At 44.8% G+C, this 21,491-nt stretch overlaps 1 protein-coding gene across 1 annotated transcript in view; it reads right to left on the bottom strand.

Annotated features, from left to right (window-relative positions):
* The window catches only part of CTNNA1 (catenin alpha 1), a 115,625-nt gene that overhangs the window by 30,635 nt on the left and 63,499 nt on the right, over positions 1 to 21,491 (bottom strand). The window contains exons 8-10 of the mRNA XM_086758698.1: positions 15,362 to 15,442; positions 14,371 to 14,523; positions 1,269 to 1,361 (exon numbers count right to left, since the gene is read on the bottom strand). Coding sequence (XP_086614824.1) covers positions 1,269 to 1,361; positions 14,371 to 14,523; positions 15,362 to 15,442 — 327 coding nt within the window. The remainder of the gene's footprint in view (positions 1 to 1,268; positions 1,362 to 14,370; positions 14,524 to 15,361; positions 15,443 to 21,491) is intronic.

Raw genomic sequence — 21,491 nt, 5'->3', positions numbered from 1 at the left:
TACTCTTGGAAATAACAACAACAAAAAATTACATCCAGCCTAGCTGGCTACTTTAGAAAAGAGCAGGCCCTTATACCAGACAAGATGTATTTTTAAAAGCTTTTTCTTCCACATGCCTGGTTCCAACTGTAACAACTGACCTTGGGTTTTAACAAGATGCCCAGGTGTGGGAGGCAAAGAGCCGCCCAGCCAACGCGGCGGCTGCTGCTCCAGCCCCAGGTCTGATCAGGAGTGGGAACCACAGAAGTCCACTCCAGGATGACAAAGGGCCTCACAGGTAGTATTTAATGCTTCATGTTTCAGTGTCTGTCTGCACCTATTTAATAGCACTGTTATTCAAAAGTAACAGAAGGTAAAATAGTCCTGCTCTTCACGTCACCTTCACCTGCTCCCTCAGAATTCCCCTCCTGCTGAGGTGGGGACAGCTGAACACATCTCTCTCCCTTTTGACTGGTTTTGAAAAGACCAGTATATATGGGAAAACCCAAATAAATTCCAAATAATCCTGAGACAATACACCTTATTTTCATAAAAGGTCATTGGACGAATTTTTTGGAGTATGTAATTTCCATTAGCTCCTCGTTACCAACAACAGCTTATTTGTACATTGTAGATCTGAATTTTCTGTTGCTTTAAAAAATGTAAATTACAAGAATTGACACTGCACTGCAGTCTTTGGGGTTTCTCCAAGTATCTAGTCAGTGACATTTAAAACATCAGTGCTGTCAAAATGGAAGAGGATAGTCTAGTGCTTACATAAACTTAATTTCCATGTTTCCATTAAAGACTTATTAATTAATAAGGTAGTCTCAGCCAGGTTCAAACTCTTCACACATAGCCAGCTTCCTCTGACCCTACTCTATTGAGAAGATTTTTTTTTTAACCTATTTATATTCTACTCAGGCAAAAAATAATATATCTATAATTCATCTCAGAGCTTGCAAAGGAGCAGCCGTAGCATCTTCACAAGACATCTTCCTGCAACATGGATGCGCACTGGAAACCACTGAGGCTTCACCAGTTTGCAGGTTACTAGAATATCCTGGTCATATGAAATTAGAGCTATTATCTAAAAAAGATGTCACTAATTACTTTGTCATGTATTTTTAAGTTTCTAAGTCTCGATGCATATGCATCCATATATTAAGGAAAAAGTCAAGTTCTGCAGCAAGTCCAGAGGCAGACGCTAAGGGGCCAGAGCATCTGCTAAGCAGGACCAGTTGTCCCACTTATCACGGTATGTTTTATGTTCTGACGCTCTCCGTTACCTGGGGACACAGGGCTTCAAGCTGGCTGGCTGACATGCGAACCAACTTCACACCTTCTTCGTTGTTCGAGATGGAACAGGCCAAGTTGGCAACCTGTGTCAGAGGAGGGAGAAAACAAAAGACAACTGTTAGAAGTGGGTTTTATTTCCCTCTGTAAGAAACTTTTTACCTGTCCCCAACAGTGACCAGTAACTCATGAAATACAAAGCGTCCACATTCGTTCAGTTCTAACCAGTTCTGAAACGACTAACGACATCTGGTCCTTTTCTCTGGCCATAAAATCAGAACATACCAGATCACAAAATCACAGTTATTCAAACAAGACGGACAGATCATTGTTACCACTGGTTCAGTTAAGTTCTCTCCAGTAAAACGCACAAGAGTATCACTGGCAGCACCTGAAGCTACGGTTTTAACTGCCCGATCCCACTCAGGTGAGAGAGCAGCACCCACACCATTAAAAACCAATCCAGCTCCCACGCATCTGAGGATTAAATATTCTGATGTCCATAAGTGTAGAGATGCTCCCTTCTTCTTAACACGTCTGTATCCTACTGCGTGTCAACCCAAAAGAACTTGGAGGCTCGTCAAGCAATTCACCTACACAAGCGGTGCAGCGGCGTGGCAAAGCTCCAGCTGGTTTGCTGGTGTTGCACAGAGTGCAGGTCCACGGTACACGTACCTGAATGCTTCGGCTTGAACTACTCAACACACTTCTTACCTAGGCAAAGACTGCACAATCAGGCACGTGTTCCTCCAGCCCTCCATTTATGGCACACACAAAACCATTTCCTGGTACAGGTGATCTGGATGATCCCTCCACAACTCTCCAAAATTGGAACAGCATCTCATGATGCTAAAAACTTTACCGCAAAACCTTGACCTGCTGCACAGCAGCATCCCTAACTAGGTCATCTGGAAACAGAGGACCTTCTGTAAACACCTGCTTAAGAGCGCACGGAAGGGGACAGCACAGAATTTTGTGGTAATTGAAGATACTCCTCATATCGGAGCTACTCTCAGGGGAAGGAAGTCTGAAGTAAGTTACATTTCGTAGTTGACAGGTGAGTGACAAGCATGTTATTCTGAGCCATCTGAACACAGAAAGCTGTAAAAATAGCACGCCGTGAACAGAGATGAACACCAAGTACTGTCCTTTCAGAGACAGAGCAACCTGCAAAAAACCGCCAGTAAGTGTGCTGGAAAAGCATCATCACAAGCAGCAGATGCTCAGGAACACCAGTGAAGTCAGAGTTCTCCATATACTTTTCTCCATACGCTGGGGAAATTCCATCCCTCCTTTCGTTAAGCTATCCTGTGCGTGTTTACAAGTCGTTCTGAAGTTGCATCCGCAGCTCTATCGCATGCTTTTCCCCCTCCTCAAGCCATTCCCTCACGGCAGATGTTCCCACGCAGAATACATTACTGTCCCACCACATGTCAACACACTTGAATGGTGTTTTTCAATCAATCTCATTATTAATTTTGGAACCAAAAAGCAAGTTCCCATTGCAAGACGCACAGCATCTTCCTCCCTCCAGTTCCAAATCGAGTCAGGCGGGGTACAAACCCGTGCGCTGTCAAGAAGACAGGTACGCATCCAACACTGAACCGCCAAGTCAACACATGCAACAGCACAGATTTGGACAAAAACAAACTGAAATTGAGAAAAAAGACTATGTGGCATCAACACACACCACAAAAGCCTGCCAGCTTTCAGGAATATTAGTGTCTTACTCCTCAACTTTCTTTTCCACCGGTCTTTGTGGACAAGACCTACAAGTTAAGAGGTGGGACTGCAGTAAGCTCCTTGCAAGGTCGTGCAGCTGGCACCAGCTTGGCCAAGGCTTTCTTCCTCCTTTCTGGTACCACAGCCGCCAGCTCAGCTCGTCTCTGCACGGCACCTCCACCGAACAGCTGCACTCTTGATAACACACTGTCAAAGAGGGATTTCAGTTTGAACACAGTTTGTTTCTCCCCCACCCCCCGTAGATTTGTCATGTCTTAAATCCCTATTTCACAGCGAGCTGTAGCATACCATGCTTTGGTTTAGAGGCAAAAAAAAAAAAAAATTAAAATAAATAAATAAATAAATAAAGACAGTGAGATGCCGTGATTTAAAAGTCAAATAAAGATTGTGCTGTTGTTTTAAGCACAGCTCATATTTTGGAGAAACACCAGTTTGCCAGTATTTTTTATGGTCCGTATTTTCACGTCATTCCTGCCTCGGCGGCAGCAGTTAGGATCTCTAGGAGCGAGAAGAGCACAAAGCCCTATTGAGCAGGGGCTGAATAAAAGCGACATTGAAGCACTACGAAATCGGCCTCTCCGCTATCTGGAGATGTTGTGCTCTCTCTCAAGCCAAGTGTGATGAATCAAGCACATAGAAACCCCGCTCTGTCCGAATACAGAGAGGCAAAGAAGTTTATAATTGAGTGTCCCCGCCGTGGTACGATGAAATTTTGCCTTTTTTGCACAGTCATTTTTGAACAGTCATTTTTCTCCTGAATACCTCACTGATGGCAATTCTTCTTCAGAAATTCCCTGGCGGGGGCTGCCAACCTTTATGAAAGAAGCGTGTGTGCTGCCCTGACTGAGGGTCTTTGGCGGTTTAAGACAATCCAACTGTTGGCTGCCACGTCCCATCCTACCGCCGCGTCTCCAAATCCCAACACTCCATTTCAGCGCGCTGGTCCAAAAGGAAGCTGCGCGCTTTGGCGGGTTAGTGTCTCTGCCAGATTAGCACACAAACTTCCCAGCACACCATTTGCTCGGACAGCAGAGCGAAGCAGGGATGCGGCAGCAGCGGAGACGACTGTAGAGCGCTGCGGGACATGGCCCTAAATTCACAGCAATCCAGCATTTACTGCACCTGTGGAAAGACTCTGCCAAACTATTGGAAAAGACTCACAAACATCTCAAAATTTGGAATTTAAGAAGAGCTATGCCAACTAATTAACCAAGCTGTAAATGACATTACAACAAGGTATTTCAGTTTGTCTTTAATTATCAGATGCTCTATAGAAAGAATTCTAAAGTTGCACGTACCAGCTGAGGCAGATGGCTGTATGATTAAGAAATTTAAATTTAAAGGTACCTGAAAGAACCCGTCATCAGTAACTCCTGCGTAATATTTGACAAATAACTTCACACTCCCTGTCTGCAGAGAGGGTAGGGCACTGCTGCTCAGCTATTTGACAGGTACACATATTCCACAGGATTTTGCAGCCAAGATGATGATCAGCTATGGGCAAATTTGTTTTACAGCATGCAGAGCACTTGGAAATCATACATTTCTGAAACCTTCAAATAAAACAGAGCACCTTCAGCAAATAAAAATTCCCCTGAAATCACACATAAATGAAACAGTTTCTCCATGTCTCCAGCAGCAGAGCTGACTAACACATTGAGTGGTCAGACTTGATTTAGAAAGAACACTTGTGCTTGAGAGCAAAATAGCAATTGAATTCCCGCTGCATTTGTTCATTCTTACCATTCAATGTCATCAAGCCCCTTTACATAAGCACTACTGGCACAGGCATCAAAGGAGACAAAAAATCGCAAATAATGTAATCAGCCATAACGAGCAATCTCTTGAAAAAAGTTAAAAATACAGAGGGAATGAAGACAGACGAGAGAAACTGGGCTGACGCAGCTCAGAGATACCTCTTGCAGCACTGGCAGGCCAAGTTACAAGCGCCTTTTTCCTGCAATCTCAAGGCTCTCCTAGTTCATAGCATCTACAACCATGTCCCAGAGCCATCTTCACATATCCCAAAAGGCAGGGCGGACCCAAAGCTGCTGCTGATGTTGAGATGAACAGGCTTAAATTCACCCCCAGTGACAACCGCGCCGAGCGCTCGTGCAAAGTGGACGGACACAGCCATTTCTACAAACAGAACCGACAAACCGGTGCCGAGTGAAACTCAAAGCTGGACGAACTGAGCCGGAAAGTGGGTTTCAAGCACAGATCAGTTTTTGAAACTCAAATCTGATTGGTATCAACGACGACAGAGTACCGCAAGTTGAGCCGATGCCTTGGGAGGAGGCATTACTTGGTTCCTTGCAGAGGCAGGTGCCACCTCAGCGCTAAGGGTCCATCAGGAGAGCCTTACTAGCAGGAAGGTAATTCCAACATAAAAACTGTTGTGCCTTCTGTCACAGAGTGATTCCATCTCAAATTCTACTTATTTGGATTCTTTGGAATTTACTCATTGTAAATCAGGAAACATCCTGACATTTCTAAAGCAGTTTTGTCCCCCATTAATGCCAATTTGTCAGCCTGTGTTTGAGTCACCAGCTGTTGTATACAACTGCCTTCGCTGACAATAGGCAGTTCTACATTTTTCACCTGAAATACATTTTTTATTTTTTTTTAACTTGAAATTTGTTCAGATAATGACTAAGGAGCCGTATCTTCCAGCAATTCAAAGACTATAGCAGCCTCAGCTACACAAGCGTGAGGGTCATCGCTAAGCTTCTTAAATTGCACTGTTGAAAATAATCAAGAAATACTGCTGTAGCTTTGTACTCGTTAAAACTTTCTCTTTGCACTGAGATCCGAGCTTACTTTACATGGAACCGTTTATTAAAGGATTGACAAATTGCTTTTTCAATAAGGGACAAAGAAATGCAGGAGAAAAAAGGAACTGTAATCTCTAACGCATTACATCATCTTCTTCGAGGGTTTCAAAGGCGACACTGGAGGTTTGTATGGAAGTCTGCTTCGTGCACCTGGATTGACTTCAGAGAAGCAACAAGTTTTTCCTCCTTCTTCACAGGTCATGTTTTCAGGACAGCTTCTTCGGAAAGTCAAATACGCAAAGCCCTGCTGAACGGGCGCTGGGAGCTCACGAGCCCCTCCGCCACGCAGCGTTGTTCTACAGGAGGATTACACGCTGCTATGGCAGAGACGACACACACTAGCTGAATCCTAAGAATCTGACTGCTCCCATTTGAAACTGCAGTTGCAAAAATAGCATTGCAGAAGTAAGTTTTCAGGTTGTCTTATGATTGAAAAACTTAAGTTTTTGATTTAACGTTAACCAGCACCTTCTCATAACCGATGCTCACAAACCCTTCTGCAAAAATAAGAAACCATTTGTACACAGCTACTTTGGGAACTTCAACAACACGTGAACAAAGCTTTTCAAAGGTGCTCCTGGCATTTTAATTTCTGATTAAACTTCAAGACTTCAGCTTCTTGTTCTCTTTCTGGCTTTTCATTTTACAATTTCTCTGGGAATGCAAATTCCTACTTAAATCTTAAATCTTAAAATCACTCATTTTAAAAGAAAGAAAAAAAAAAAGAATGGACAGGCAGCTATTCAACATTTTCCTCTTGAGGACTTACTAAAGAAAAGTGTATCTGATAGTCTCATAAAATTCAAACATAGCACATCTCATTTCTTCCTCTGCCACATTAAGAAAACAGTCCAGAGTTGCTCACGATGGTCAAAGCCCATGAAATTAATTTATCTGCAGAAACAACTCTTCTGGCAAAACTAAGTGGCAACCGAGGACTCCCAGAAGAGATGTGTCAATTATGTAATTTCCATCCCTCTTAAAAAGGCTTTTATTATTCAATAAGTCCATACATTTATTAATTCACTGACACACTACAATACTCAAGCCAAATGTGAGCGTTTTAACGTCCATCCTAGGAGGTGCTGCGTGAGGGAGAAGCCTGCTTTATAGCGATAATCTTACAAACTCACGGGTTTGGCAGAGGCATTGCTAATTATGAGTTAAGCAAACCAGTCTCACTCCTTTAGTACGTGGAGGGACGGCAGGAGGACTTTGGTTCCAGGACATGGGATCTCTGGAGCCAGTTACTGGGATCCATGCTGTCAACTACTCCGATTGTATCTGATGGAAGTAGTTACAAGTGGTTGCAGCCACACAGAAGGTGCCTTGCAAAAGCTTGGTGTGGGCAACAGAATCTCAATGGATTAACTTAAAATAGTGAAAGTCTTTAAATAAAAGAAGCCGCGCACAGAGAAACTCCAGACGTGAAGCACTGAGGGGAACGCAGGACTAAAATTGTGGTACCTGCTATTTCCAGAGCTCTGCAACCTCACGCAGAAGGATGAGAGCAATTTTAACTTCAACTCTGGTTATAAACACATGGAGGGGAAATTTCAGCTAGATGGGACAAAACTGGCAAGTAAAATGCTTTCATTTCTGATTCAAAAGTTTATGACAGTGAGAAATGGGAGTTTCAGGGTTTTTTATTTCAACAGGCTGGCAACCGATTGAGAGAGGAAGGGGATCAGAGACGATACAACATACTGTGTACCTTCTGCTCCCTGTAACACCGAGGCAATTGCTTCATATTTTCACAGGTAACCACCTTTCTTTCAGGATCAGATCTCACAACTTGCACCTTTCAAGTCATGTCTGTGTGTCTAAAAATCTAGTTAAAGAACACAGCCACGCATTCGGCCCTCAACCCAAATGAGCTGTCCCCAGCTACCCGCTGCCATTCCAGGCCTAGCTGTCCCGCGAAAGCTCTGTCCCACACTGCCAAGCTCCTTCCACACCTGGAGGAAATTTATTTTTCCAACAGAGCAAGTCCCCACACGTCGTCATGGTTTCATACAGAGGGAAATTTTCCACACAGCTGGGCAACACCAGAGCTTGCGCACCGTGACAGAGCGAACTGTCCGCCATTTACCGAGGGAGGGACAGCGTTTCTCCCTCTTGCCAACAGGAAGGTTTTTCACTCAAAGAGAGGGAAGAGGTTTTTGAAGGGAAATAATACATCTATAGCATAAAATATACCCACAGCAGTAAAGTGCTAGTGTGACAGCAATACCTTCATCCCCAGACTGGCAGATTATCCCTCCCATAGGCCTGACCGGAGAGCAGAGCTGGTAAAGGAACACCAGTGTGCTACGTGGGCACCGTGCCCCTCGCAGGCGCAGCTGTAGCGGCAGATGTAACTGTTGGCACGGGAACGATTCCTTCCTCAGACAAACAAGCTACAGCGATAAAACGTTGTTATAAGCACAAAACACATCAGTTGCACGAGTCGATCGGAGCTGCCATGACAGAAATCACACCGCGGGTATGTAACGTGGATCTGATCTTCAGCTAAAACTTTCAAAGCAAATCCTCGTCTCAGATGCCTCTTAGCAACACAAACGGTTTTCTTTAAAATAAAAGTGTTGCTAGTAGCGATATCTGGATAGTATCTGATTTATTATCCCTATCCCAAAAAGCCTCTATGTTTATCAAAGTGGAAATCCCAATTCTTTCCCATCTCATTTTGCCTATCACTTGGCGCAGGCTGCATTACGGTCTTACCAAACGTGGTACCCATTACGAGCTGTTTCAGCCGGGGTTTGGCCATTCACAAAACTGCTCACGGTCAGTTCAGTGGCAATTCTAAGTATATTATGCTCTTGAAGAAGGCAACAAAATATGAAGAGGAATGAGCTCTATACAGACTTTAGGCAGCTCCTTGATGACACAAGGTGACTAATATGTCAATATTGCTAATGACTAAGATGATGAAAATCCAGACATGCGATGAGGCTTTTAGTTATATATCAAGAATTAAAACATTTATGTCACATTTATAAAGCTGTACCCAAAAAGCCACTTAAAAATGCTGTTGGAATTAAGATTCAAATATCTTAAGACTATCAAATACAATAGTCCAGGACTCTATCTTACTTTTTGCCTGCCTCTGGAGACATCACGTCAACAGCACTTACGGTTACAGGTGCTGTGCTTACACTCCCTGACCTCTTTACAGATCTCCCCTTCCCCAAATGCTTCTATCTGCTTCCAAAGGAAAGAGGAACAGAATATAGAGCTGTTTCTAGTGGGCTAGAAGGACATCAGCAGTTTTCCAAACTCTAAACTCATTCACCTCCAGCCTCTCTACCCTTCACATCTCCCTTGGCCCAAGGGTTTAAAGACCAAGCCCCGCACTCCCAACAATCACCCAACACAATGACTGCCCCTATGGAAAAGGTACGGCAGAAAGGCCTCTCCTCCACGTAGCAGCAGCTAACCGGGATGATTTTCCGATAGAATGTTATCTCCAAACACCCTCACTGCTCTCCAGATATCTGAGGGTTCAAATTTGTCTTCAATCACTTAATTTCTCCCATCAGTTTTACTGTCAGATTACTGATCGCCTTGCTTCTCCTGTGTGTACTTAGAATGAAATCTGGATAGAAAGATAATCCTGACGTGTCTTACTCCTCTCCCAACATGATTTTTAATCTGTACTAGCATTCTGAGAACCCTTTCATACATAATTTGGTGTAGCATTAGAAGACTGGCCTCAAAAAAGCCCTTACAAGAACTAAAAGTTATCCTATTAAAAGGTCACTTGCCTTTATTTATGTATGACCTATTAAATTTGTATATCCAGTTTTGCTGGAAAATGGAAGAACATTTTTTCTGCTGAAGCTTTCCTACTTTACCGATTATGAATGTAAGGGAAGCATGTTCTACGAGAAGAATTTAATTTATTTATGAATTACCTGACTAATAAAATGAACTTACAAGGAAAGTGTATCGGTTCTTGAAGAGTGTCAGGCTTTAGAGGGCACATTAGAGTTAGAGCGGTCATTTACTGAAGACATTTGTTTAAATTGCTGCCAAGGTTACCTTAGACAAACGACAGAAAACGTGCTTGTTCTTCGGCAGAGACATTTTGCTCTTGGTCCTAAAATGGGAAATTACTCTGGAGCTGGACTCACTCTCTTCTTAAGACCACAGCACAAGGACATTTCTCTTGTAACACACAATCACCTTCCAAATAAAAGCAACTTAGAGACAAACTTGAGTTTGCAGGTTTTGCCACCCCTCTGTAAACTCGCTTACTGAACAGGAAAAATAGCTGCTCAGGTGTGACTGGTAACAACAACAGCCTGGAAAACGCTGCGTTTTGAGAGATTAAGACACCCAAAGATTCAGAAAAGCTTTTCAAGTCGGTATTTGATTTGGGTGCCAAGTGCTGTGCTTGTCTGCACTTTTCACCCAAGACATATCATCTCTTTCAGTACTGGTATGCACCTTAGGCGGCAAACACGGAGAACGAATATTTAAAGGACGAGCAAAGCCCATCCAACTCCCACCCCAAATATGACAGTTCTACAAACTCTGCATAAACTTGGGAAAGCAGGTGACTAATAGATGCACAAGGGATAATCTTGTGAGACCAGACTGATTTCTCCATCTGCTGGGTATTTCCACTCCACTCCTGTTTTTAATCGGTGTATAAGGTGCACAAACTAAGGACACACCTGGATGAGAAAGGGAACCAGCCATGCCCAGGGAAGGGACATCTCATGAACAGAGGACAGCCAAGTCTCAGTTTTTCAAAACCTGGGCTGTGTCTGAAATCCAAAAGCTGGCTATTATTTTAAAACCAAGCTGTGTTTTATTCCAGGCTTTTTTTTAAAGCTTTCCATGTGTAAAAAACGTGCAGCCATTAGGCTCTCTGAAGAATACACAGGCGGCGAGTGAGGGCAAATCACGATAAACTGCAATAAAAATGTTGCAAGTGTGCAAGGCTTTGGGCAGCGGTATTTTTAGACTGAGGTCTAAAGAATTACTCTAGGAAACTGGGCTAGACAGCAAGGGCAGCAGAAGGGGAAGTGTCAGTGTGAGAGGCTACGGATAGCTTACGGAGTTGCAAGTGCCCAAATGTGATTCTTTCCAAGCAAATAAATTTGCAGTCTGCATCTGTTCACGGGTTTTCACTGGAGATGAGAAAATCATCTCCACATGCGAGATACAACCCAGTGCATCGAAAAAAGGCACAGAGTAGTCTTTGCAGATAAATTAAAGCAACCGGAAAAAAACTGATTCTCATGGAACATCACTGAGAGCTTTCATCTCCTAAGTCTCACCAAAGTTTCTCTGAAAAAGAGACTTAAAAATAAAATTTAAGTTGAGAAAAACATTTGACACAAGGATACTGGGTTCCAGAATAAGGTAAGATGATTTGCTGGTTTTAAGAAATTAAACTCTCCCTTTCCAAAATATCCTTCAGCAAGCAAACAGCTACTGCAGGCCTTTACCCCGGACTCTGTCCTCATCCACTTTTCATCAACCTAATTTCTCAAAGGTCTGAAAAACTTTTCCATTCCAACTACACAGTATAAAACAGTGACAAATAGACAACCCAATTTTTATTTTTCTAAAGCATTCAACAGCGTAGCAAAAGTTTCTTCTTAACTTTCAGGGCTTTTTCACTCTTCAGAGGACAGCCAAAGTGCCACCGCAGCGACTGCAGGGAGCGGCACAAAGGCACCTTCTGCACGAGCACGCTTCAAAGCCTGGGACGAACAAAAAGTCCGCGCGGTGCTAAGTGACATCATTAAAAACGAGCACAGAGGCGCAGGACAGCCTAGTTTCTTCTCGGGAGGAACGTGACACCCACGGATGCCAACACCAAGCTACCTTTCCTCAAGAGCAAAGTTAGAGGCTGGAGAGCCAAGGCTACTTCACCCAGCATCACAAAGATCACTGAACACAACTGTGTGCTGTGCAATCTGTAAATTAGGAAGACTTTCATGGCTCACAAGTTAATTTAGCTTTTTCTCACGCCGGTTCCCAAAATACTGCCTCTTCTGTTACTTGTGTGCTGCATTTAAATCGGCTTCTCAAGCCTGAATCAAACTCCTTTAACAAAATTCAGGCAGGGTGCTAGCTCGTTAATGGACCGTTAGTACACAGTGATTTTGAAAGCTATCTTTGAAACGCATTATTCAACTGAGACAAGTCTCATTTTACAACTTTACCATTTCTCAGTTTTCCAGAGGCAGGATAAGCAGGCTGGTATCTCGCTAAGTTAGACGGAAGCCCTGCGGGACACGGCTCTGGTATGGTTTCTCTAGAAGATAGAGATCCAGCAGGCAAATCAGATTTTTGTGCTTATTGCCCCTTTTGGTCAAATTCAGCTGCCTGGCCTTTAGGAACGAGAAAGCAGACAGCGCTCTGCTGCCAAAAAGGGAATGTTGCAAAATAAAATTACCCAAATCACGTGCTTGCGTCTCTTTACAGCTACGCAGAGGGCCTGGAAACACCTCTGCGCTGCAGGACCAAGAACTCCCCACACTCACCCAGGGAAAGGATGCATTCCCATCGACATCCAAACCAGAGGAGCCTGTCCGTCACGGCGCGATACACAACACAGCTCCGTTCGCGCTGCAGCTGTTTTGTCACATTTGATGTCGAGTCACTCAGCAGCGTTTCTGAGGGTAGTTATGATAAACTCCCCGGCACACTTATCTCCCACTGAAAATAGGTGGAAGCAATCACTTCTCATCTCACCAAGTGGAACATCTCTGCTGTTCTGCTCTTACACAATGTTTCATTGTTTCTCTGGATACCTGCAGTCGCATTTGCTGCCCAAGAGCAGAATCATACTGGAACTTGCAAACACCCCTCTCCATTCTGGCAGACACACACGGAGACATTTGAAGTGCAGCCGACCCCGACGTGTCTTCCTTCACCGTAAATTTGACATCGCACACGGCTCCACAGCGGCTCTCTATCCCCTTGAGACAAGGGCTCTGCAGGAGTCCCACTCCCCTTCTGTCGAAGCTGAGCGTATGTGTTCATGCATCCACACCCCTGGAAGGGGTCTCTAAGCCACCCAGACCATGCTACTCTGCAGCTATCGTTACATTTTCGACAGCAAAAGCAATAAGCAAGCCTTCAAAAAACTGTTGCAGCAGCGTATCATTTCAGCAGAACCTTTTGATGCCAGTCAGAAATAGTTTAATGCATGCTTTTGGGGGAATAGTCTTTCTTGAAAGACAGGCTGTTTGGCTGAATAGAGGTTCCGCAAAACTCATTTGCAGCTTGGCATTTTGCACACAAGGTAAGGTCAGTAAAAACTGCTCTTACGTGCCAGCGAGGACAGCCACCCATTGCTTTTCAGGCGGCACATGTGTTCTGAGGGAGCAGGGAGTAAGGGCTCACCTAGCAAGAGCAGGAGGGAAGCCTGCGGCCAGAGCAGTGCAAGTATTCCTTTGTAATTACGCCAACAAACTCTGTGCGTAGACACCACACATTCACTGAAAAGGTGGCAGAATAGGTGCTGCTATCGTTACGCAAGTGAACTTCTCCTGTAAACAAGCCTTAAAAATAATTTTCTACATAAATTAGGCTTGCAACATGAAGAAGGGAGGCTTTAGACAAAACCTGGATCAAAGTGTTCCCACTACTGCACGTGGAACGGCCGCATCCTGCTGCCAGGGCAGCGCACAGCAGCACTGTCCTCTGCCTGCTGTTTTGTCAAACAATGTTAGTTACTTAAAATTTAGAACAGACTAACTTTGAAACTATATTAAAATGGCATTTACACTGAAACGTGGCAGGCCAAAAGTGAAGAATGAGTATTTGAGTACCTGACTGTTCCCAGGCGCTGCCGAGGGTAAGCGCACCAGCCAGCTGGGGCCTCAAAGCACACCACGGTGCACAGGAGGAGTTTCTGAAGTTTATTTCTAGTGGCATGTTTCTTCAGCAATACCTATGGATGATGGTTCTTTGCCATTTAGCATCAACAGGCACAAGACGCTCACGCAAAAACAACGGCAAGAGGACAAGGTTACCAGGATGGATCCGTGAAGGCCCGGCATGAACATACGCTGCTCTTTGTAAGCACACTGCCTGTTGGAAAACTATTACCTTTGACAGATTTTCCTTCTAAAAGTCTCCACATAAAAGGCCTGTTTATATTCACTGACATCTTACTGGGAAGAAAAAGCCTACAGGCTCCAAGCAACTGGTCACGTGGTACAGCCAGACAGTCACACCAGTTTCCCTTACCCCGTACCACCATCCCCAGTTAACAAAGTACGTAAAGGTAACAGCATAACATGCTCACATTGTGTAATATCTAAAGCTACATAGGCTATGCAACAGTAGCTGCTGCTTTTTGATAAGCTTACATTATAAATTTTTAAAATATTAAATTAAATTGCATTTAAATTCACTGAAGCAAAATTTTAAAAGCAAATTTGTTACTGAATTTGCTATTTGTTTCAACAGAATCGAAAAATGTGTTGCGCCTAAGCTTGCCTGAATTTAACTAGTGACAATTCAATTTTCATTTGTGCCATCTTACCTCAATCAATTTGTTGGCATGTTCACGGAAAACCTGGGCATATTCTTTAACTTCTTTTTCATTCCCATTCTTGGCAGCTTCAATCAATACCAAAAGCGGAACATTTGTTTCCAGAAAAGAGTCTGATACGTGGTCCATAACAGCTTTGCGGAGCTAAAATAAAAATAAAAGAATGAGTTATTTTTCAGTAGCGTTCCACTGCTGTATTCCTTTTACTGTATTAATATGTAAAGCTTAAGCACTTCTGTCCTTGATCCTTTTTCCTTTGTGTGACCAAGGCTTTCTCTGCGCTAAGTCTTGTCTATACACTTTTTGCTTCAATTTAAATTAAATCTCCTTAAAAAACTGGATTAGTTATATAAGTGCAAGTCACCAGTTTGGCCACAAATATTGATTTAGCAGCTCATATTGGTTTTGTCTGAGTAAATTTGCTGCTTTCTCTCAGCTGATTAAACAACACGCTGATTTAACTTTTTATTCTTCTACTAGAACAAAAACATTCTTCAAACTTGGCCCATATTAACTATTAACTAACTATTCTATGATTCATGTTCGCATTTACTTGAAAAGGAGGATATATTGCTTTAAAAACCACACAGAGAAAAGATTGGTGTTACATAAACACAGTCCTCAAAGAAAATAGGCTCTCCAAGATGAATACCGTCAGAATTATAAACCATACCTGATTATGTTTAAAAAAATCCATAAAACGTGAGTTTAGTAGGGTTGTGGGTTTTTTAAAATCTCTCTTGCCACAAGGACGATTAAGAATCCAGCTTCTTTATGACACAGTTAACAGAGGATGACATTTCCACCCTACGCTTCCCTGAGAACTGGGCACTGGAAGCTTGAGCTTTTAATTCACTACCTACAAGCAGGCAAGCCCATTGCCCACTGGAAACAAACCAACAGGTAACATATTTCCAAGAGGGCAAACATGCCAGAACGCACTCATTTGTCCCAGTAAGTATCAACTTTATACATTAATTACCTGTCTACGCAAGTCTCTGGTCTTTTTGGTCATTTTATCAATCGCAGAGTTCAGCGCATCGCTTCTTTCCTTGCGTCCAGCCTGAAACACAAGAGACAAAAGAGGTAAACAGATACTCAAGGTTTCAAAGTAAAACCAGTATTATTACTTTTTTTAGGTGATTACACACACTAGAAGTGAAGTCTCCACCTTCCTAACGAAGCGCTCTCCTCCTGGTTGGTTTGGACAGCACAGGAACATCTGACATCTTAGGATTTTACCTTTAACGCTCTTCAGCTGTCTTTCAGAGGAAAAGGATGGTTCCATAAACCTAGCTCTTTGCTCCTCATCAGCCACAGACCATATCCAGCCTCTGAGTTCTAGATTTCTCTTTTTCCACCAGCTCAGCTGACCACCCCACAGCTGGCACCGCACTGAGCCCAGAACAACTCCGCTTCAATCAGATTCCCTTCAGCAGACGCCGGGTCCAACATCTCCTCATTATATCACATTGGGAGTGTTAGATACAACAATGCTGGTCTTCAGTTTTGCTGGGAGTTTTCTCTTTTTTAATGTATAATATAGCTTCTATTAGGGTTTTGAAACATACTTCATGCAACCGCAAACCAATTTCTGAAGTTCTAAGCCACGATCAATATAATTATCCTGTGGAGAGCAAAAACCATTTAGCACCACTGAAGTGAGGGTATGCCAGTTATCAGCTCTCCAGGTGACTGGCTGGTTTGAAACACCGGGATGGGCAGCCCTGAATCTAAAACATGGAGTCCACTCCACAGCAGAAATAAAAATTAAACTAAACCAGAGGGGAAAAAAAATGAGGATGTAAAGTCATTACAGTTTAATGAATTATTGAAGATTTGTCACCTTCCTGATCAAGTAATTTGATTCTCATCACAAAAGGTGACTGAAAAGTGACTGAAATTAAAACCAGGAGCTTGTTCCAAACACAGCCTCTGCCAGACCCGACGCTGGCCTGTTCTTCACTCCACATTCAAAAATCAAAGCTGAAATCTCTAAATAAAGTGAAGATTAACGCTACTTGTTTATTGAATAGTTTACTGCTCCCATGCTTGGCAGACATGAAACCCAAACCACAGTCAGGCTAGAAAAGTCCCCGTTCAGCTTGTACTGAACGCAATCGCCGTGCCCCAGGCCGCAGCTCTGGGTGCACTGGTGCTGCACCCCGAGGTGGGCAACTCACCCAAAAACCTGCCAGCTGGCCCTGCATAAACCAAACGCCTGCTCGGAGACACGAACCTGCGATTGCAGCTGCTCGCCCTGGCTGATGCTTTCACACCATGTTACCTATTGCTATATTCCCACATTTCTGGAAAAAAATTTTTACGCTGAGGGTGGTGACAACTGGCCCGGGTTGCCCGGAGAGGTGGTGGATGCCCCATCCCTGGAAACATTCCAGGCCAGGCTGGCTGGGGCTCTGAGCAACCTGATCTGGTTGGAGATGTCCCTGCTCCTGGCAGGGGGGTTGGGCTGGGTGGGCTTTGAAGGTCCCTTCCCACCCAAACCATTCTGTGCTTCTGTGTAATCATTTCATCAAAGCCACAACACCCCTGAACGCATGGGAGGGATTTTCCAGGAATATCTTTGGATCTAAGATATGTATTTATCTATTATGTAGAAGCCAAGCATCCAGCTGTTCCACCAAGTGCCATTTTACTTCTCCCTGGGCGCCCCTCCGTTACCATGTCAGCGCAAAGCAGGAGCACGCTTTTGGAGCGAGTCCACCCCTTGCTTCCACTTCGCCGTCCCTAGCTTCACAGCGCAGAGCAGCCTCGGCACACGAGGACTGGATGCCTTTTGGATGAGAGGGAAACCAAGAAATGGCTTCCACTAACAGACATCCAGTTGATCAGAGCAGACCAGTCTTATGTGAAACGCCCTGAGAAGCACGCGATGAGTACGCCCGAGCCTGAGCCACTCTGATTTCATACCATTGATCCATGCCTGTAGAGCCACACCACACACTCATACAGAAAGAGCTGTATTATCTAAACCCAGTAGATTTTAGCAGTTTATTTCCACCCTGCTGACAGTCAGAAATTTTAGTACAGAAGCTCATCAAAAGTAGTAACAAGATTTCACTCTGAAGGTTGCAACATAAAACACCCTGCTAATTTAGCTGGGGTAATTTAACCATTTAGTACGTACAGCCGCTAACCCGGCTCCTTTGTTGGGACTGGTGCAGCTGGGCAGAACAGGACAGTCGTGATGGACGCCCACACCTCTGCAGCTAAGGAAACCCCGCTGCTGTTAACGTCCTAAATCATCACAGCCAATTCCAACCGAGGTCCTGGCCTGGAGACAAGGACGTCAAGTTTTGTCCGTATGAAGCTTCTTGACCTTTTTTTGCATAAAATGAAAACATAAAACATAACTGCGGCACCGGTTTTAAAGGCTGCAAGTGACAGCTGACCACCTCTGGGTAATCTCTTCCATTAACCAATTAGCCTTACTGTTAAAAAAAATCAGTCCTTGTTTCTAGTCCAGACTTTCACTGAGGAGCCAAGCGATGACTCGGCCCCACAACACATCCCAGCCATCAGCTTCTCTTATCCACAGGATTAGGAGGTCTCACAACAGCAAAATCTGAATATTCAGACTCCTCATAGGATTTTTAGATATTCCGCACAAAACCCTGCTGAGGGAACGGCAAGCTCTGCCGTGGCTGTACGGCAAGCAGCTAATGGGGTCGTGTTGACCATGTCAGTCATTTTGCAGTATGATACCACGGCTCTGTCCAGTATCACGGATAATAAATTTAGCCACAGTGCAAATTCGCTTTAAATTAAATCAGATCTTTATCAGAGAGGCTGGAATTGGTGTTTAAATTGCTCGTTTCCCCCGCGCTCCATAATCTCTGCTCTCACGGCCGCCGCTGCCCGGCTTGGAAAGCCATACAGGCAGGCAGTGTCGCGTCCTCGCGGCTCCAGCTCGCGCAGCTATCCCCTCCAGGCTTGGCTCTTCATTGCCTAAAGCAAAGAAAGGGGATTTGTGTACAGGGCAGCCAGCGGCACCACCATTTCTGTCACAAGGCACTCCCTTCGTAGATGGGCCATCTGAATTAAAACAAACAAAAAAACCTGGACCAAGTTCTTCCTACAGCTACCGATGTTAAAATCTAACCCAAACTGATTTGTAAAGGTAACAGCATGGTGGTGGCGGTACATGAACGCTGCCGTAAAGTCACGAGGATCAGCAGCGCACATATTAGAACAAGATACCCAAAAAGCCATGTTTTTACAGCTCAACATCAAAACCTTTCATTGTTCCTCTCAACAGTTCATCATCAGTTTAGGTTAAGCCCAGCATGCGGTTACCTAAAAAAAAAAAAGATGGTTTGCGGAGAGGTTTCTGCTTCAGGTGATCTGTGAATTGTCTTCTGAGCTGTTTGCATGACAGCCAGCATCGTGGTTAACGATGGGGAGTTAATAAGTGAAAAATGAGCGTTTGGCGTACCGTCCTGTGTGCCGGCAGCGGCAAAGGGAGTCGCACGTCAGCGTGCCACTGCTGATCCAGTGCCCACATTCTGTTTGTCACGTGCTTCGTTTTTGCCTGGACACCCAGCCTAACTGCACACGTCTAACACAGGACACCATGCATCCCCCTCCGTTACCGTGATACAAGGGTTGCAAACAAATTGCAAACAGAATAGTGCCCATTCAAGACCAGGAAGGGTAAGCAGTGATGTGTGACACACGAACTTCAGCAGCGTTCTCATATCTCAGGTCTGACAGTTGAGGGAGCAGAACTACACACCGGTTTGTGGCGAGGAGACGACTCCCATGGCGAGCCCATGGCTTACCAAAGCACGATGGCTGCTCAGCGTCGTCTGGGACTCAGCAAGAGCCTGGATCCGGATAAAGATGCCTGGGTTCCCACTCCCGCGCAGCTGCTCCTGGCCCAACGTCCCTCCCCAACGCCAGGCCACAGCCACGGAGGCCCCACGTTCCCCTCAGCGCCCACGGGGGCGCAGAGCAATCGAAACACACAACCAGCGCCAGATGCAGAGAGCTGCCAGACAGGGAGGTGATGGTCACCACGCTGCACTGCAGCACACGTGTCCTGTGCTCCCAGGAAGACAACACCTCACCAACGGTGTCATGTCCTGTCCCTCCCACCGGAAGGATCTCTGCAGCTAGCCTGAAGAGCTGGACACGTCTGTTGACGACACACTGCCTCGGACGTGCCCTTTTCTCCTGCGTCCACTTCCTGGGGCTCGCCGCTCCCCCAGCTCCACGCTAGCACACCCGAGGAACAGTCCTGCACAGTAAGGCTACAGCCACACATCTGTGCTGGTCTCCTTCGCCTCGCAGCCTTACTGACACAGCACCAAGGGTAGCTTTTTGAAAAAAAGCGGCAAATATGCCCATTATCCTCAATGTATTGATGTCCAGCAAAAAATCAACACAATCATTGCTTCACAGGGGGCTGTCTGTTCGCATGGTGCCATGCACGAGGCTTCAAATCCTGGATGTGGCTTCAAATCCTGGGTGCCTCAGTCCCACCAGCGACAGCCGGGCTTGCCTTCCTCCAAGCCCACAGCACAAGGAAGCCACGCAGCCCACGTCTACATCAAGTAAAATCAGCTTATTTGTTGTTCTTAATCCACCAGGAAGGCTTCCACAAGATGTCAGCCTAACTAAATGACAACGCTAGCCTCAGGGTGCAATTCTACGTTTCCAGCATGCACATTTAGCAGGAAAACCAGTTATTTTGCTGCTGGAGGAGCGGGGTAAGGGAGAAGCCCTCAAGAGGGTTATTTGGTCCTAGCAAGCTTACTCCCAAGGCGCTCCTGCCATCTTCCCTCTCCGTGCTGCACGTGATGACTGGAGCCGTTACTTCGAAGAGCCCGTTCTGGCAGGAGTCCCCAGATGGCACTCGTACGTGCTTTCCCTCGGCACGCAAGCGAGCTTTCAGCCTTGGGAGAAACGCAATTGTGAGAGTTTTGCGGGCAGCTGGGGTTTATTCCCAGCCTGTTACACCTCAACACTCCAGGCAGCTCCCAAGGAACAACGCGAATGTTACCGCAGTTCCAGACTTAAGAGAATCAGGTGCACGCTTTCAGTAATAACTGTTATGTCAGGACAAGCGCACACCAAAACAGGTTTCGCTAAGAAAAACGCCCATAAAGTTCGTGTTAACAGTTTCCCAAACAGGAAACTCGCTGGCAAGGTGCTAAATAGCCCTTGTTTGGTTATGGGCCAACGAACAGAGAGCTTTAGAAAGGAAGCAACTTACCGTGTTTGAGCATTAACTCTTAACTCTGTGCCAAATTACACAACCCTAACGTGGGAGGAACCTACCAACACATATTGATGCAAAAAGCAAAATGTTTCCAAAAGATACCTGAATTCAGCCTCCTGGTAACAGCACAAAGAGGCAGCACAGGAGAGGAGGAACATCTGACCTTACAGCCGTTGTCACTTTATTAATTACACCCTTTGAAATGTTGTTTTTAAAGGTTATGTTAGCGTATTTAAATACTATTAAAATTCAAATCAACACTTCAGATCAGGATTTTGCGCCGGGAAGCACAACCGCAGGTACTCGGGCGCAGTTCTTCCATCAGACAGCTGGCGACTGACAGCTAAAGCTGGCGTGCAGCTTCTGTCCCTTCCCTACACAGAACATTAAATGTGAAGAAACTCCTTAAATAGGTTTATGTCATTTCTTTGCATTTATTTCTTTTGCTGCAGAGCAAATGTGAAAATATTTACTAAGGCACAACAACTCAAGAAGTTTCTCTAGCACTTCCCAATTTGTTTTATCATTCCTCACTTTCCTAATGAGTTGGGTTTTTTGTTTTGCTTTGGTTTTTTATTGGGTTTGAGGTTTTCTTTTTGTTGGTTTGCTTTTGAAGAGTTCACCTTCTCCATCCCTGTACTTCCAACTCCGCAATTCCCTTTAGTGCGCTCCGGATGGGACAGCCCACCCCGCAGAGGAAGCACCACCGTCAGTGATACAGTTACGCCATGGGATGAGGAAGGCAGAAGCAGACAGAAAACAGCAAGTCTTCGTTTAAATAAGGTTCTCTAAGGAACCACAGCTTAATAACAAAAGGAAATGGCCATTTTAGTTTAAAATCTTATTTTGCACCATTCATCACCTCCCT

Source organism: Chlamydotis macqueenii, chromosome 14, assembly GCF_036417535.1.
Source record: "Chlamydotis macqueenii isolate bChlMac1 chromosome 14, bChlMac1.mat, whole genome shotgun sequence".
Lineage (NCBI taxonomy): Eukaryota > Metazoa > Chordata > Aves > Otidiformes > Otididae > Chlamydotis > Chlamydotis macqueenii.
This window is presented reverse-complemented; position numbering and strand designations above follow the sequence as displayed.